At 45.6% G+C, this 16583-nt stretch overlaps 1 protein-coding gene across 12 annotated transcripts in view; it reads right to left on the bottom strand.

Moving 5' to 3' along the window:
- Positions 1-774: 774 nt before the first annotated feature.
- The window catches only part of ZNF618 (zinc finger protein 618), a 179212-nt gene continuing 163403 nt past the window's right edge, over positions 775-16583 (bottom strand). For all 12 annotated transcript variants that reach the window (XM_082775711.1, XM_082775707.1, XM_082775710.1 and 9 more), the window contains 2 exons: positions 12005-12106; positions 775-10898 (listed from right to left, as the gene is read on the bottom strand). In XM_082775711.1, coding sequence (XP_082631837.1) covers positions 9385-10898; positions 12005-12106 — 1616 coding nt within the window. In that variant the 3' untranslated portion in view covers positions 775-9384. The remainder of the gene's footprint in view (positions 10899-12004; positions 12107-16583) is intronic.

The raw sequence follows: 16583 nt of genomic DNA on the forward strand, positions 1-16583 counted from the left end.
GACAATTCCCCGGACACTTCTGGTTCCTTTGGAGCTGGGTTTTGGAGCTCCAGACAGCATCAGCAATGCCACCCCCCTGCATGCAAAACTCCTGAGTGAGCCCCATTCCCACACCTTTGTGGGGCACCTTGAGTCAGGTCAAGGCTGACACAGCCTCTACGCAAGGATTTCAGCACCCTTTGATATTTTGTCTATCAGTGTAAATGGCCACCGTGTGCCTTGTCTCGTGGAGAGGGCCGAGCCTGCTCAACACCTGGCTCAATGCCTGGACACCTCTTTTCTTATGGGGTGAGATCAAGTTCACAGGAGGATCTACCTATAGAAATGAAAATCACTGACCACAGTGGACAAGAACATGGCATATGTGAATTAAGACTAATTATAACAGCATAAAATTCAGCTGACCTGAACCTGTCCTGGCTGTGTGAACATAAATATTGCATTACAACTTATTGTACAACATGCATCCAGCTGGCCAAATAGTGTTGGTTCACTTTCTGATAGACACAGATGTCTTGCTAGGGAGAGGAGCAGGTTCACTGCACTGGCAACAATGCCTGGGATGCTCAGAAAAATACTTTAAAATGGTTTGGGTGCACAAGGGAGGCAGTGAGAAGCCACTACAGCCACTATGGCTGATTAGGACCATCAAAGAGACTGCTACTGAGATTTAAGTCCCTTTAGCGTATTTCTTCCTTTCCCTCTTCACACCGAGACACTCAGCACTGAGTGAGGTCCCATGAACATGCTTGAAAAATAGAAAACCTCAGACACTTCTTTTTTCCTAAAGGTTGTTTTATTGTAAAACCATAAATACAACACTGACATGAAAATCCTCAAGCAACGGATGCTTTCTTACAGTTACAGTTTGTCTTCTGCCTTGGCATCAACTCTGAAAAGAATGTTGCAGAAACATGTCTCTAAGTATCTCCAAATAACTGAGCTCTGGCCTGGAGTGCTCAGCTCGTTTGGAAGCTAAGTGGAACTATTCCTCTCTCTTGTGGAATATTTCCATTCAGACAGCAACAGACTTGTAAAAACAGCAACATTTAAACACCTTGATTTTTTTTTTTCTTTAATAATCCTTTTCATTTGACGTCAGTCTAAGTTTCAAACAGCACTGAATTTATTTAGCTGTAAAAACAAAACAAAACAAAACAAAACAAAATTCTAAAAAGAAAAAAATCAGAAGAACTTGAGTTGGCCTCAAGCGTTCATATATCACAATAAAAATCAGCAACTCAACCCCGTGCAATATTGCTCTCTATTGAGTCATTCGATCCACACCAACAATACATGAGACTTCAAACAGGTTTTGTTTTGTTTATTAACACAGCAAGTGTGACATTAGATAACCTTTTAAATACAGTACATGGTACAGTGCAGGGCCAGCTGCCCGCACATTTCCCCATTATGAAGACAAAGCCAGCGGTGGCGGTTTATAAAAATATTGTGTTGCTACAAAAGTATAAATTAATGCTACCGGTATTAAGAAATATTAAACACATAAAACTTATAAGGATTAAGAAAAATATTCATTAATACCTGTAGAAAACTCTGGCCTAAAAAAGATATTTTTTGTATATTTTTTGTATATTTTTTTGTATTTTTTAAGATGACATGAGATTCTTGCACTCGCAGGTAGAGACACACGCAGGTGCATCTGTGGTATTGCCTAGAACATCTGCATCTACAGAAAAGAAGGAAATGCACACAAGTTACTGAGGGGAGGGGGGGTGAGGAGGGAAAGGAGAACATTAATTGTTTTCTTGATGAAACAACAAGAATTCAGCTCCCAGCAGGAGGTTTCCAAAAACGAACACACGAACGAGGAACAGCTTCTCTTTTCAGACTGGCTGCAAACAAGGATTTCCTGACGGTTTGGTTTGTCGGCATGACACTTTCTAGCTACGGCGGACCAGAATCCTCAGGTCTGGATGATGTGTGATCCTCCTGGACTTACAGCCTTGGCTACCTGTCACAAATATTTCAGCTCATCCGTTATTGGTTTTCCTTTTAAATAATTAAAAAAAATATATATTAAAAAATTAGTCCCAGTAAGTTTTAAGGGACCATGGAAAACAGCTCCTTAGACTGCTTCTCCTTCCAGAATACACACCTCCTTCCTTGAGTGGAAAGTTCTTTCTCCATGGATAGCAAGAAAAAAATAAATGCCTCTTCCCACCCCCCGCAGCCCAGCGGAAAGAAAACAATCCTATCCACACATGTTGCAGAGACCGCCACAAGAACCCCTAAAAGACTGGAAATAAGCATTCAAGGCTGATGAGGCTGGAAGTGTCTTTTTAAGGAACTTTGGTTGTAAAAAGCAAGGGTTTGACATGCCTGTACTCATCAACTCCACTGCAAAATATTCCTGTCATTAACGCTGCTCTGCTCACCTGGGTACCAAGACACGCTGACCACTGCCAATGATGCTAAAACGATCGCAAAAAAGAAAATCCTTTCAGTCAGTGGTTGATGTTGTCCATGAATGAGCCCTTTATGTGACTCATTTCAGAAGCTATTCTAGAAAAATCAAACTCAGCTGCCTACATTAAACTTTAAAGGGGCTACTGGATACACCGTTGTCTAACGTGAGCAAAACTTTTCTGTCAAGTTAAAAAGAAAGGACTCTATCAGGAGTAGTAGAAAACCCAACTAACCAGCCAAACAAAAACAAATAATTAAACAGACATTCCCCAAACATTCAATACATAAATTAAATTTCAGGGCAATACACTCTCATTGGTTTACCATTTCTGGCCTAGCATAAGCAAACTATCCCACAGTACTAATGAGGCATTCAACTTGGAGCTGTGCTTGGCTTTACCTCTCCGTGTGTTATTGTTTGGTTGGTTTGGTGACATTTCCTGGAGCCCAGGACGATGACAACCTGTGGCATGGGGACAGGTCCCATGCGCTGGGAAAAGCGAGCTCTTATTGCTACAGGGTGACATCCTCAGAAGTATCTGACAAAGCACCTCGAGTCTCAGTTGATGTTTCTGGGCATTCCCAACAGATCCCATGAACTCAAGATCGTGGTGTAGCACAGAAAATGCGCAGCAGAAAACATTTTATACTCTCCCCTGCCCCTGATTCTTTCACCTTGGCATTACAAGGGGTGATGAGACATTTGCCCCCCATACTGGTGTCACCTCCTCTGCCCTGCCAGCCAGCTCCCTCCCTCCTGCAGGGACTGGTGGATGGCGTGGTGTCGGAGGTGAGTGGGAGGACGTGGGAGAAGATGCTCTCCGAGCCCTTCTGGACCTATCGGCTCTTGGGCAGGATGGGCCTCAAGTCCCAGCACCTCTGATCTCTGCACCCAGGCTCTTTCCTCCAGGCCAGGTCCTAAGCAGCCTCACAGAGCACACAGCCGTGCAGTCTCCTTTTCATGACAGGGCTCAGGACACATTCCCGTAACAGACTCCTCCCAGATCACAGATTTCTCCTCAATAAAAACGTTTCCCAGAATCTGCCTTTAGTGTCCTTTTTTTTTTTGTTGTTCGCTTTCATCCCAGTACTCCCAATTATTCCATAGGGAATAATCTGTTCCCTGTGAGAGCTCACAGGAGCTTCTCTCCCCTCCCTTAGGTAGAGATGCAATTAGAGATCTGAGTCTTTCCTCAGCACAAGCAGCACTCCCAGCCTCTCATCAACTTTTGGCTGTTCTTTTACTGCCTTTTGATTAAGCACTAACTTGGTGCTGCCTAGAAGGCATGCAGCGCTCTCTGAGCAGCACAATGTCTCATCACCCCGCTTCCATGCAACACAGCATCTTGGCTCGCCTGCTGCAGGACCCGTGAGGTGGAAATGATCCCTTTCCCTGGGTAAGGCTGAGCAAAGCTACCCACCAACATAAACGCACGTAGGAATTTCTTTTCACACTAAACCTTCTGTGTTATTGCAAGCAGCTGGAGAAAAGCAAACCACCCAACCTGAGATATCTCACTGAATCCTGTAATAATCCAGATATCTCAATTCAGGGCTCAACAGCTTTCCGAAGTGTCTCCCCTCTGTTTTCAGTGATTCCCGAGCTTTGAACGTGTCTGCCACACCTTCACGGGCAGAATTCACATAAGGGTCATGACTCCCTGAGATGCTTCTGGATGTATTCTCTAATCAGCAGGGGAGAACACCCAGAAAGCACAGTTAAACCAGTGCAGGCAGTTCTTAGGGATGCTTAAACCAATTTATCTTGAAGTTAGACTGTTTTACCCAGCAACAACAGAAGTCTAAATTAAGCAAAACCTGAGCCTACTGTTGGCTTTCACAACATGTTTTCCAGATTGCACTAATTCAAAACCAACCAAATCAGGTTTCCTAGAACAGACAAAACTTTGACAAAAAGAAAAGTTTACTTCCATCTGCAGTGGACCCAGGCAAAAGACACTGAGCCATCTTGCAAGCCAGAACACAACTACCATCTACTGCTAGAGACAGGGAAAGAGACAGAGACAGATCTGGGCTCCACAATCTCCACTGACCTTGTGTGTTGGGTCTGTCTGGGCTGGAGTCACCTTTCCCTGCAGCAGCCCACACAGTGCTGTGCTCTGCACTCGTAGCTGAAACAGCACTGGTATCACTCCAGAGGTGTGTCTCGCTGCATGGGGCTGGCACAGCATTAGGACTTCTTCCAAGCCCCCAAGAGCCAGCAGGCTGGGGGTGGGCAAGTGATGGGGAGGGGACATCGCCAGGGCAGCTGACCTAACCCAACCAAAGGGATATCCCATAACACCTGATGTCACACTCAGCAATAAAAAGGGGGGCTCTTGTGGGGGAGGCGGCTGTTCCTCCTGAACAACCACTACGCGTTTTGAGGCCCTGCTTCCCAGGACGTGGCTGAACATCACTCGTTGATGGGAAGTAAAGAACAATTTTTTTTTTCCTTCTCTCTGTGCTTCCGCACAGACTTATTGTTTCTTTTGTTTCTTTTTCTCCCCATTCTCTTTCCCTTTAATTAAACCTTTCTCATCTCAAACCTTGAGCTCTCTGTGTTGTATTTTCTCCCCCTTCCTCTTTGAGGAGAGGGGGAGTGAGAGAGCGGTTGTGGGGGAGCTCGGCTGCCCACCCGAGTAAAACCACCACACCCTGACTCTGTACTCACAAAGACGCAACCTTCTGCTGTGAAGAGCTCTGCCTCTGTACGCTCCTTCCTCAGTTTTGTTTTAATATGGACCTTCAGACAGGACTGGAATGCCCTTCATTTTTTACAGTTCACCTTCTGTTGGTGCCTGCTCCCCACCTGCAGACACAACCCCTCCCAGAGCAAAGTGTAAATCCGAGAGAGCAGCCTGCAAGGTCAGGCTCAGAACAAGCAGCAGAAACAAATGAATGTCCAGAGGACACATACAGCCTTTTTTTTTTTTTTCTTTTTTTTTTCTCCAAGCATCTTTCTCAAGTGCAAGTATAGGAAACGGAAGAAGCAGAAGACAATTCCCAGCATGACCTACCACAGGATGATCCCAACTGTGAGGACTTTTCCCAGCCCATGGGAAGCAGAACCTCATGACAGCTCCGGTCAAACCCAAGAGGGCCTCTCTCCTCCTGCCTCCCAGCACAGGATGGGCAGGACTCCTCACAGCACAACTGCTGCTCTGTACAGAGAGCTACCACTGAGCTGATACCAATAACCTGGCAAATAAGTTTCCAAAATTCAGACTGTGGTAATGTATCTACACCCCCTAGAATGCAGTCCTGAGTCTGAGTCCTAAGGAGGGAAGGAGAAATAGGAGCAAAACCTTGGCATTTAGAGCAAATCCACATGCTCCAGATGTGCTTCTCACCTTTCAAAGAGGCAAAGGAACATCAGACACAAGTCAGCCCATGGGCAAGCACAGCACGAAGAGCTCCTCTGAGCAGAACACCCTGTGACCTTCTGAAGTCTCATGAAACGCTGTGGCCTCTTCCACTGATCTGATGAAGAAGGGCTGGCCAACCAGCTTCTCTTCTCACCTAGACTTTCCAGATTGCTCCATTAGATTTTGTTTTGCTTTTTTTTTCAGCTACTAGTTAAGTTTTTAAGTCTTTGGGAGAATCTCATCTGCCAGACATTGCTGTATGTTTGCTTAGATCCATCTTGGCATTAGTGCAATGATAACTGTGGATTTGGCAGCTACTAACTGGGGAGAGGGCCCATCAGTCCCTCTTTGGACACAGCAGAAAAGCTCCAGATCTGATGCCACATCCAGACTGTGAAAAGGAGAAGAGGAGCTACGGGTGATGGTGGCCTTTCCACCCACACGCCCTGGTTGTGCAGCCCTGGTCCAGCTTACTGCTGGACAGCCTGGCATTAAATGTTTGCACAAATAACTGTATTTTTACCTCAGTTCTGGGGCTTTAAACCTGTGGTAAGTTCTTGGTGGTCCACTTCCCTATCTTAATGCCTGGCAGACAGACACAACAAGCCTGAGTTGCCAGATCCCATAGCAGTTACCAGCCTGTCCCACAGCAAAGAAGTGCTGGGTTTGGAACTCTCTGAAAGGAACAAGAAGCTGTCACACCTTTGCCTAAGTGCTGAAGAGCCTGTGAGCAGCTCTTAGAGTCTCAGGCAAACCAGGCAAAAAGATGTAACACACCATTTGGAAAAAGCAGTACACATCCTGCCCCACTTCTGCCTGTCAGCTGAGCTCTGCAGCATCAAAAGCTAATCTTGCTTTGGACTTGTCCCTTCAGCCCAGTTTTCTTGCTGCAGGATCCCTTGTGTTTTTCAGTGGAACCTGCAGCATGGCACAAATGCTTCATAATCAACACACTTTGCACCTGCTGAATTATTTATTTTTGTTTGGTTTTAGTCTAAGACTTAGTTTTTGTTTGTTACAGGCTCCTCCTGCACTGCAAGCACAAATAGATATGCTACTGTGGGCCCAGAGAGTGGCTGGGTGGGCAGGATTTGTCTGGGGGGAAATAAAACCAGAAAGAACAAACGTTGACCCTGCGACCTGCACCTGTTTGAAAAGCCATTGCCAGAGAAATCAGATCTCCAAGTGCCTCTGCCTTGGCTGCTCATCTTTACTTGCTGCTACCTCTGCAGTTGCCGGTGGGGTTGTGGACTACATCTTTTAAGTTATCCATACGCAAAACTCAGATTTAAGAGGGAACTAGTTTTGCCCTGAGGCCACTAACAGTGCCGAGAGGTGCTGTCAACTTAAGCTCTCTACTCAGGCTATAGTAAGTCCTGTTTCCAGGCTGAGAAGGGCAAGAGTCATCCTGGGGCAAGACACTTGGGTATAAAGAGCCATCGTCGGTGACCTTGATCTAGGAAAGGTCTCTAGCATGCAAACTGTTCCCTGTCTGAGCCCCATGGCAGTGAAGCTGTCCATTAGTGCCTGGCTTCCATGCCTGAACACAAAACCTGAGGCTGGGTAGGCTGAGCTGTGAGCTAGCTGACTGGCCCTGCCATTTCTCTTGTCCTGTGACATGCGACTTCTAATTCAACCAGAGATGGGAGGTGGGATCTTGGTTGAATGTCTGTTCAACAGCAGCATTCCAAAAAGGGCCCCCGATCTTACCAACTGTATCACCAGCAACCAGAAACACCACTGTGGGTTTGAGGGCTCCAGCCTCCAGCCTGTCCTTGGACCCTGCCCCATCCGTCCTCCCACACCACCACTGCTGCTCCGCTGCCACTGCGGCTGCAGCTCCTGAGGACACTACTGGAAGCAGAAGAGAATGCTTCAAAAACAAGAATTTGTTTCAGTTTGCCTCTGGGATACAAGTCCCAGTGATGAAAAATTAACAGTTTGGCACCAGAAGTCAGGAATTGTCCAAGAGGCACCAACTCTGACAGCTTGCAGAGATCCTGTCTAGCAGCCCAGGAGCTGTGCCTATGGGAACCAGACACAGCAGAGCACTGGCCTTGGTGGACAGCAGAGTGACTGAGATGTTTCTGTGTTACGATGATCTCTAATTGCATTCGGGGTGAGCCAGTAAGTGTGAACGTTTAAGGGCCGATGGCCTTCCTAGCCAGAATGATTCAACAACATAACAAGTAGTGTAATGCACTGTAGGTATTAAAAAGACATTCGTGCTACTAGAGGAAACCATTCCAAATAAAACAGGAAGATACTCGTCGCACTCAATCAGAAGCACTTACATTCAGAAGGATCTTTGAGCCCATGCGCTTCTCTAAGCTTCCTTCAAACCCTAGTTTGACAGAACTGATGATCTTTGTTCCCCTGAAAAATCATACACCTTGGTTTGTCCTTGGCCTTGTGAAGGCTATTTTGAGTGTGTGTTCTGGGAAGGTTTAAAAAAAGTTTAGGTACAAGGGTTCTCAATGGCAGCTGGCAGATGCTGGCAAGCTAGCTGATGGCCAAAGACATCTGTGTTGTAACCACCTGCTTGCTTGTCCTGGTTTCTAGCTTTTCCATATAAGCAACAGCTGTGGCTTCCATAAGGATATTATTTAATCATAAATGGGCTACTCTGTGAACAAATTTGAGAACCCCTGATGTACAGAATTCACAGAGAAGCTAATTTACACTGGGAATTCAGAAAAGAAGGTATGCTGTAAAAAAAAAAAATCCAAGAAACATAACAATTACAGACGTTTTCTGCCATGAATCATTTCTCTTAATTTTAAATCAAACTTACAATCACAGAATCACAGAATCACAGAATTGAAGGGGTTGGAAGGGACCTCAAAAGATCATTGGGTCCAACCCCCCTGCCAAAGCAGGTTCCTTAGAGCAGGCTCACTAGCTAAGAAGTTAAACTCAAAACTTGGAGTGGAGACAGAAGAGTGACTTTTGTTTTTTGTGGTTTTTTTTTTTTTTTTGGAAAAACCCTATATGAAAAAGTTAGAATAAAAATAATAATAAAAACAATCTTAGAGTCTCCCTTCCTGATTTCTGAAGATACTGGTATTCGTAAAACACAGCTGCCCTGATAACATGCACCGTATGTCAAGAAGGCTGCAGACAAATGCCCTCAAGGTGTACAGTTATTCAAAGGAGCAAAGTCCAGTGAAGAACTGGTCTGTTCAATGTAGTCTGATTATCCATGGCAAGATGGCCCAGGGGACAAGAGGAAAGGTGGGGTGGAGGAGAAACAAAAGAAACTTCAAGTCACTTTAGATCTCAGCTGCCTGAAGACTTTAGAACATCAGCCTCCCATTGGTCTGCCCACTTGAAAACATTAGAAAGTCTGTCAAGTCCACACACTATCTATGGAAAGGAGCACGTTCCTGGCAGAGGGCTGTCTCTCTCACGTGCTCAGCTTTCCTCTCAAACTTAATTTTATATATATTTATATTTTTATATATATATAAAAAAGCACTTGGTTTCCAGGGGCATTCATAATGAGGTCCACAGTGTTTAGAACTTAAAATTCTTTTTCTTTGTTTGGAACAGTGTTTTAAAGTTTTGTTTTAATTAAAAGACAGTCTTAAAGCATGTTGGACTTCAAAAACATGAGTTTGTTCATGTCTTCTGGACTGAGTAGCCGTCTCCTTTTGATTAAGAGAGCCTGCTCACACATATTTACACATTCGCTTCTGGCACCAACAGCAGGCACTGCTAAGAGCCAAAAGGCTAGCTTGGCTAGTTTTGTATGCTTTTGGGTAACACACGACCAGTACTGAAACAGGTCAGGGGTGGCCTGGAAGAGAGGTTCTTGCAAATAATCATAGACTTCATTTTTCCCGAACCAATCTTCTTCCTGAGCTGCTGTGGCTTCCCCTGCTGCCCGGGGCTTCTTGGTTGAAGGTTCAAATTCTGTTTCTTCTGCCCAGGACTCTTTCACCTCATTAATCAACTCACAGACCTTGCCAATGATCTCTTCGTGCTGGTATGGTGGGACAGGCCGCAGCTTCTGCTGAGGGTCTAAGATCATGGCTACCTTGTGTGCTGAATGAACTTTGAAGTTCTCCTTCAGCGCCTCCAAGAAGAGGTGGCAGAGTTTGCTGACTACGCCAGCATCATTAGCTTTGGAAGTGAATAGTTTCTCCAGTTTGACGTAGGTGGGCAGTACCAGCTGCAAGGTGGGCCGGCTCTCATTGCTCAACTCAATTACCGCCTGCTTCACTGGCGCCAAAATGGCCGCCAGGTTGCTGAGCAAGTGTTTGTTCAGGTTTTGGATGAGGTTCATCTTCTTGGCCCTACTGTAGAACTCACAGATCTGCTCGTAGCGCTCGTGGACAAGCAGGAGGGAGTCAGTGACTGAGTTCCAGCAGGGTGGGGGAGAGGTCTCCTCCAGGGAGCCAAAGGTCTCCTTTGAGAGGCCCGTGGATCCTGCCAAATCTTCACAGACATTCAGGAGCTCGATCACTTCGTGCATATTGCGAGCCTGTAGTGTTCGCTTATTCAGCACACTCTGCACTACTGAGTTCAAGGCACAGGCCGAACAACGCAAGCACATGCCTGCCTTGGAGAACGCAGAGGAATTGACTTTGCAGTCTGTGACGTACACCGTCCTGATCTCTGACATCACAAACTCTGAGAGCACGTTCTGTACCCAGTGGTGGATAAAATCACCATTATCTCGAATATCTACACCCTTAATTCCCAGGACATAACTCTTGATGTGGTTGCCTTCCACCTGATAAGCTGTCAGGATGTAGCAAGAATCAGGGCCAATGCTCTGTGAGTGGCAAGTGACACCGATGCCCAGGCAGGCATTGCTGCCCAGGGCGCAGGTTACTTTCACCTTCACTTGGTTGTACATCCGAGGCAAATGCTTCAGAGCCAGTGTGTTGAAATTGCCAAGAATTTCGGTGACTGAGAAGGCACCATAGCGAGCTCCACTGTCCACCAGGGTCTGTGCTAACTTGATGAACTCCTTCCCACTCACCACGCTCAGAGCCCCAAGGTCAGTGCACATCACCCTCAGGAGCCTCTCGGCAATGTTCTGCCGCTCCTTCTCCGGAATCGCGCTGTTCCCTACTGAACCACTCGCAGATGCTGCAGTCAAATACAAAGAGGGAGAGAAAGCAACAGATGAGAATTGTTCGTCTGCAACAGCAGGGGGGAAGTCAAAAAACATTGCTGAGATTGACCCGAGCAGTTGGAACATGCCAGATGATGGCAGAGACATTCCAACCCTGCATTTCTTCCCCAGAGGACTTCTGAACAGATGAACTGCCAGGGTACATTGAACAACTTGTTAAGAGCAGCTAAGACCTTATCTGCTTGCATTTCCTGGCATGGGGACTGAGACGGAGTATACACTGGCTATTCACAACACAGTGCCTTACTGATGGCATCTCTGTGGCATTCATTTAAGAACTGCCTAGGTAAGTTATAATCACATGTGCCATTTGCTATCCATTTCTACAGGCTGGTGGTCACAACTCTGCTCATGTGGCTTAGCCCAGCTGGAAAGCTGGAATTCTTGCTATTTTTGTGATTTAAGCCTCTTCTTTGAGCCAGCTGTTTTAGAAGGGAAGCATACAACTTCTTCCACCATCTCAAGCAGTGTTGAAGCCCAAATTTTATTTTTTCCTCTGATCTCCAGCAACCCTACTTTTAGTGGATGATTTTTGGCAACATGAATGTCAGTTTTGGCACACCAGAACACATAGGCACCATGGTTTTGTATCACCCATCCACCGGGATGCTCAGCTCAAGTGGTTTGGAAATGCTTTCCCAAAGGGCTGTATTCTACCATGTCCCATGAAGCATAAGGTCTCAGGACAAGCTGGGGACAAAGCCTGATACTGGCTGCCAGCCAGCTCAGGAAGCCTACACAACACTAAATGAAGCAATTTCTTAACCCCAGACTGGATGTCTGACCTTGTTGAAGTTAACTTTTTCCAGGCATTCTCAAGTGTGCCCTTACAAACGTCCTCCCCAGTTTCCCCTGTACTTTTTGCATACGAGTACTCCTCTAATGGGATGGTTGCTCTCCTCTGAAGGGCTGTACATGAATAATAGATGAAATCAAGTACAGACAGGGTAGGACAAGAGCTTTGTGTGATGCCTACATTACTGCTGCGTGTATACCCTGACAGTCACTCCTTCAAACCCAACAGGTAAGCCCGGGACGAAGACCAAACACTGCTACATACTATTGTTGGCGTTATTTCTTTGGAGCTGTGGTTTCCACTTTTCTTCAACAACAGCTAGAGGTGATCTGGGCTGGCTAGAGGCAATATTGTTCTCGTTGTCAGCTGTGGGGCAAGAGACAGGGAGGTGTTAGAAGCACAAGATACTAATTCTTAAAGCACAAAGAAGGTGAAACAATAGCCATCTGTTTAGCATCTATTTACGGTTCCCTAACTAAGGTGACCCCAATCTACTACATTCTCTGTAGTAATTCAGAAGTTTTCAGAGATGGCAGAATACTGTCAGAAACCTTGAAAACTGTCTTGCACTCCGTCACCTTCCCAAAACGTGGCTGAAATGACATTAACTTTTTATGTGCATCGGTGACATTGATGTCATCAGCACAGCTTGAGAAATGTCTCAACATTTTGGGAGGAACAGATGCTCCTTGTGCAGCCTGGCCTGTGCAATTTGCTTGCTTTCAAAATGAAAGCAAGGTTAACAAATATTTATCCTTCATTTGCCTTATTGGTTTTCTTTCCACATTGCAAGTTGCTCCCCTTTCCTCTACTGGAACTACTTCATGTTTTCTTCCCAATATCCCTCAGGCTACTCACTGCTGCCTCAGCCTGGAAATAAAAAGAAATAAAAAATGTTTCCGGAGTATGACCAAAGATTGTTCCTCCCTATAGCTGCAAAGAAGACCCCTGTGGGTCGACTAGAGGTATTAATGCTCCATTTTCTTATATGTGACTGGGCTAAACACTTTGGCTGCCAAACTGCTGGGATTTTCCAAGGAAATGCAGACAAGATCAGTAAATTCTGTATCATGTCCATGTCCTTCCTTTCCTGTGTCCAAAGAACCTTTTCCCCACTCCAGAATTTTTCTAGTTGTTAGTATGCTTCACTATGAAATCATGCTCTGAAATAGTCTCTGAAGCTATATTAAAGCGTACGATGAAGAGAGGTGGAAAAGGAAAGAGGAAGATGGACTGATGATCAAGCTGAACATTAGAATGGAATTAAAAACAAAGAAGACAAAAACAGGTCCTTTACTTATCACAACTGGACTCATCTCACCTAATTTTGGACATCTCTATCAGACATGTCTCTCTTCAAGACGGCTCCTCTATGGCTTCTTTTACCCTCAGTGGTGTGAAACAGGCTTAGGGTGTGATTCATTCACCCAGCTAGAACAAGATGCCTCTTGCAGTATGAGATCCGACATGCTCAGAACTCACCTGGAGTCAATGACTTCTCCACTGATTAGAAAGGGAGTCCAAAAAGACAAGCTCAGAGGACAACATCTGTAGCCTAGATACATCATCATGCAGTGAAATTAATCCTGCCCCAGCACTCCAGACAGCAGCACATGAAAGAAAGGATGCTTTATGAAATCACACACAGGTCTGAGGGCTTTGCTCTGCAGCCCACGTTCATCTGGTGCTAGGCAGAGCTGTGGGCTGCCCATTGGAATGAATGGGAGAGCACAAAGGTGCTCTCCTTCACGTGTGGCAATGACCTGGGAGAAAAGGGAGTCCAGCAAGGATCTAGAGACAAGCAATGATATGATGAAACTTCTCACAAACAAATCCTGTTAAATTTGAGCAGCTCTGCATCTTAACTGCTGGGGCATTCATAAACCTTGAAGATGAACAGTTCTTGTTAGGTTTGGACACAGACTAGATCAACACCTTGGAGAAATCCAGGGTATGGCAGAACCAGAGCCCAGCCAGGGCTCTGAGGGACTGCTTTGAGTAGTCGTCCATGTAGGCGCCCATGGAAACCAGGGTGCACCGTAGTGGTTGGTGGTTGGGGAGTACCGCCACGCTCAGGACTGCAGCCAGAGGTTGGTCTTTCCATGTGTGGAAGAGACACAATGAGCAGGAGGTGCTTCAGTGAATGCCAGGAATCATATATAACAGCACCCTTCCCCCGGCATTTGCATAGACTAATTGCTCCTGACCTAATGCCACAAGTGGCCTCAACTTAAAATGTCTGTGGGTAGGCAAAGGAAAATGCTGAATGTTGGCTACCAACTTGTTCATGGTTTGGGTGTATGAACATACAGGCTTCCTCATACTGGTGAGGTGGGTGGGTGGAGAAAACCTCTGAATTTACTTTCCCCAACTCTTTTATCTATTTTACAGTAATAGGGAATTTATTCTCTGCAAATATCCATCAGCATTCAATGTGGCATAAATGAGGTTTGTACATTTTGGCCACATCTTCCTTATCAGGCAGTCTGTGAACTACAGTGATCATAGTTCTTTAATTTGTCTTCATGCCTCCAATCCTTTAATCCAGATTCAGACTAGTTGTCCCTTTATTTTTTAGCTCCAGACTGTTGGAAGGGCATTATATGGTGGCACTCGACCTGAACAAAGTACCCCAAAGGGAATCAAAGCTGTATATTGTGCAGAGTAATTACAGAACAAATTCTTTCGCCTGATGTTCTGCTGTTCTACTTCTGCCTTTCAGCCTCCAATTTGCATTCTAATTGCTTCTCATTGTGTAGCTGTTTTATGGAGCTATAATCTCTCCTTATTACCTTCTAGGCTCCAGGCTCAGCCCTCTGAATGACTCAAGAGCCAGTACAACCCCGCTCTTGCTACTTGAAGCCAGCTGCATGTTCCCTATCTTTGGTCACTTACAAGAGGAGCTCAATGGACGGGTCACATTTAGTTGCAAGAGATTAGCCCTGTGCATCAGACACAGCAAGCTAAACTGGGTCCCAAACACATCAGCTGAGGGAGTATTTGACATGGATGGGCTTTTTGGATCTCCACATGCCCATCGTGAAATGTTCCTTGAACACAGGCACACAGACTGTTACAAATGGCTACTGTGCCAGCGTCCCCACTGCAGATCCTCTGCCTGCAGTTCTGCTGACTGTAAGGCCTCTGCCTCCCCAGATGGCACAGACATTGTGCTGATGCTGCTTCTTGGATGTGCCAATCTGCAAGCTCTGACAGACTAAAAGGCAACAAATCTGTATCCAGAGTAGCTGCACACCCTGGGTAATCTCTGCTGCTGCTCTCCTTGAGTATGGTTTCCAGAACCAGATACCCACCAAGGCTGTCTGAGGCTCTCACGCCTCTTCATTCTCATCCCACAGCACCAAATACTGCACTGTTCGCCTCCAGCTGCACAGAGCTAGAAGAAAAGCTGCTGCTTTCCCCAGAGGACGAGGCATGAGCACATAGCCTGGCAAGCACTGTGCCCAGGGACACCACAGTGGGGATGACTGCTTGCATGGGGGGCAGCTTGGGCAGTGGCCTTGGGAACGCACTTCAGTAAGTGCAAGATATCTGGGGGGAAGCAGCCATGCAGAACACGGTGTCTTACAGAGCAGGGAAAGGTGTAAAACACAGAGTTTAAGAGGAACAGCCCTGAAATGGGGAGAGGGGATTTATCCATTAATCTAAGGTGACATTAATCTCTGGTGACATGTAATACAAGTGTATCTATGCATGACTCAGATCACAGCCACCTGTTCCCTCTGGCTCTATTCTGTGTTCAAAGCAAGCCAGGTAAGCAAGCCCAGAGGTCACTAGTCATTTGTAAAGAAAAGAAGAGGAAGAAGCTGCAGACAGCATTAGCTTAAAACTTTTGACAGCTTGCCGGTGAATTGCCCTTCTCCCCCCAGCACCTTAGCCTTTGTTCCTCCTTTGCAGCTCCTCTCCTCAGTCCTACTAAGAGCTGTAACTCACACTGCTGCATTTCCCCAGCAGAGATAAGAACAAGGAATAGGACAGTCAGGACACGACAAGGAAGCAAGCACAAATTGCCATTCATGAGCAGCAAGGACAGACCCCAACACCAAGAAATGACACCAGTCCCATCACTGCTCCTCATCATAACCTAGCTTCCGAGCACTCCACACTAACCAGTTTACGCTTTAACAGAAAATACCATCCATAAAACTTAGCTCACTGTCTTACAACAGGTCACCCTAAAGGTCTATCCATGGCATTATAAAGATGATAAATAAAGTAGCTGCTGAACGACACATGGAGCCTGCACTAAGATTTGCTAGTAAGAGCTGAGCTTGACTGAGGAACCATGCACATGAAGAACTCAAGGGACGCTGCCACTACAATTAGGACTAAAAATAAAACAAAGAAAAAAATACAAACTTTGATTAAATTTACTGTTACAGAACAGGATATATGCTTTTCCTCAAGCAATCTGTCCTTCCCTGCCACATTATTCAGGGCTTACCTGTGAAGTGAGCACAAATGCAAAGCACTGAATGTATACTACAACAGAGCAGCTGTCTGTTGGAGAACACAGATCTGGCAAAGGTGAATTAATTTGTAAACCTGCATCAATTCACTTGAATTTTTGATCAAGAAATGAAAAAAAAAAATCTGCTTATATCCAAAATGTGCTTTTTTTTACATTTTTGAATATTCTGAATGCTGTCTTTGAAACAGCTTTGCCTTTGAAATGCTAAAACCTTCTGTATTGAGACAGAAAACAAAAAAGGTGGCTTAGAAACAAAGTAGTTGAATTACTACTCCTCAGAATTTTCTAATGTAGGTAACTGAGAAGGGAATGAACCCAACTGCTGAAATGGCAAATTCTTCTGAGAACACA

Source organism: Aythya marila, assembly GCF_965140915.1.
Source record: "Aythya marila genome assembly, chromosome: 19".
In the NCBI taxonomy this organism is placed as follows: Eukaryota; Metazoa; Chordata; class Aves; order Anseriformes; family Anatidae; genus Aythya; species Aythya marila.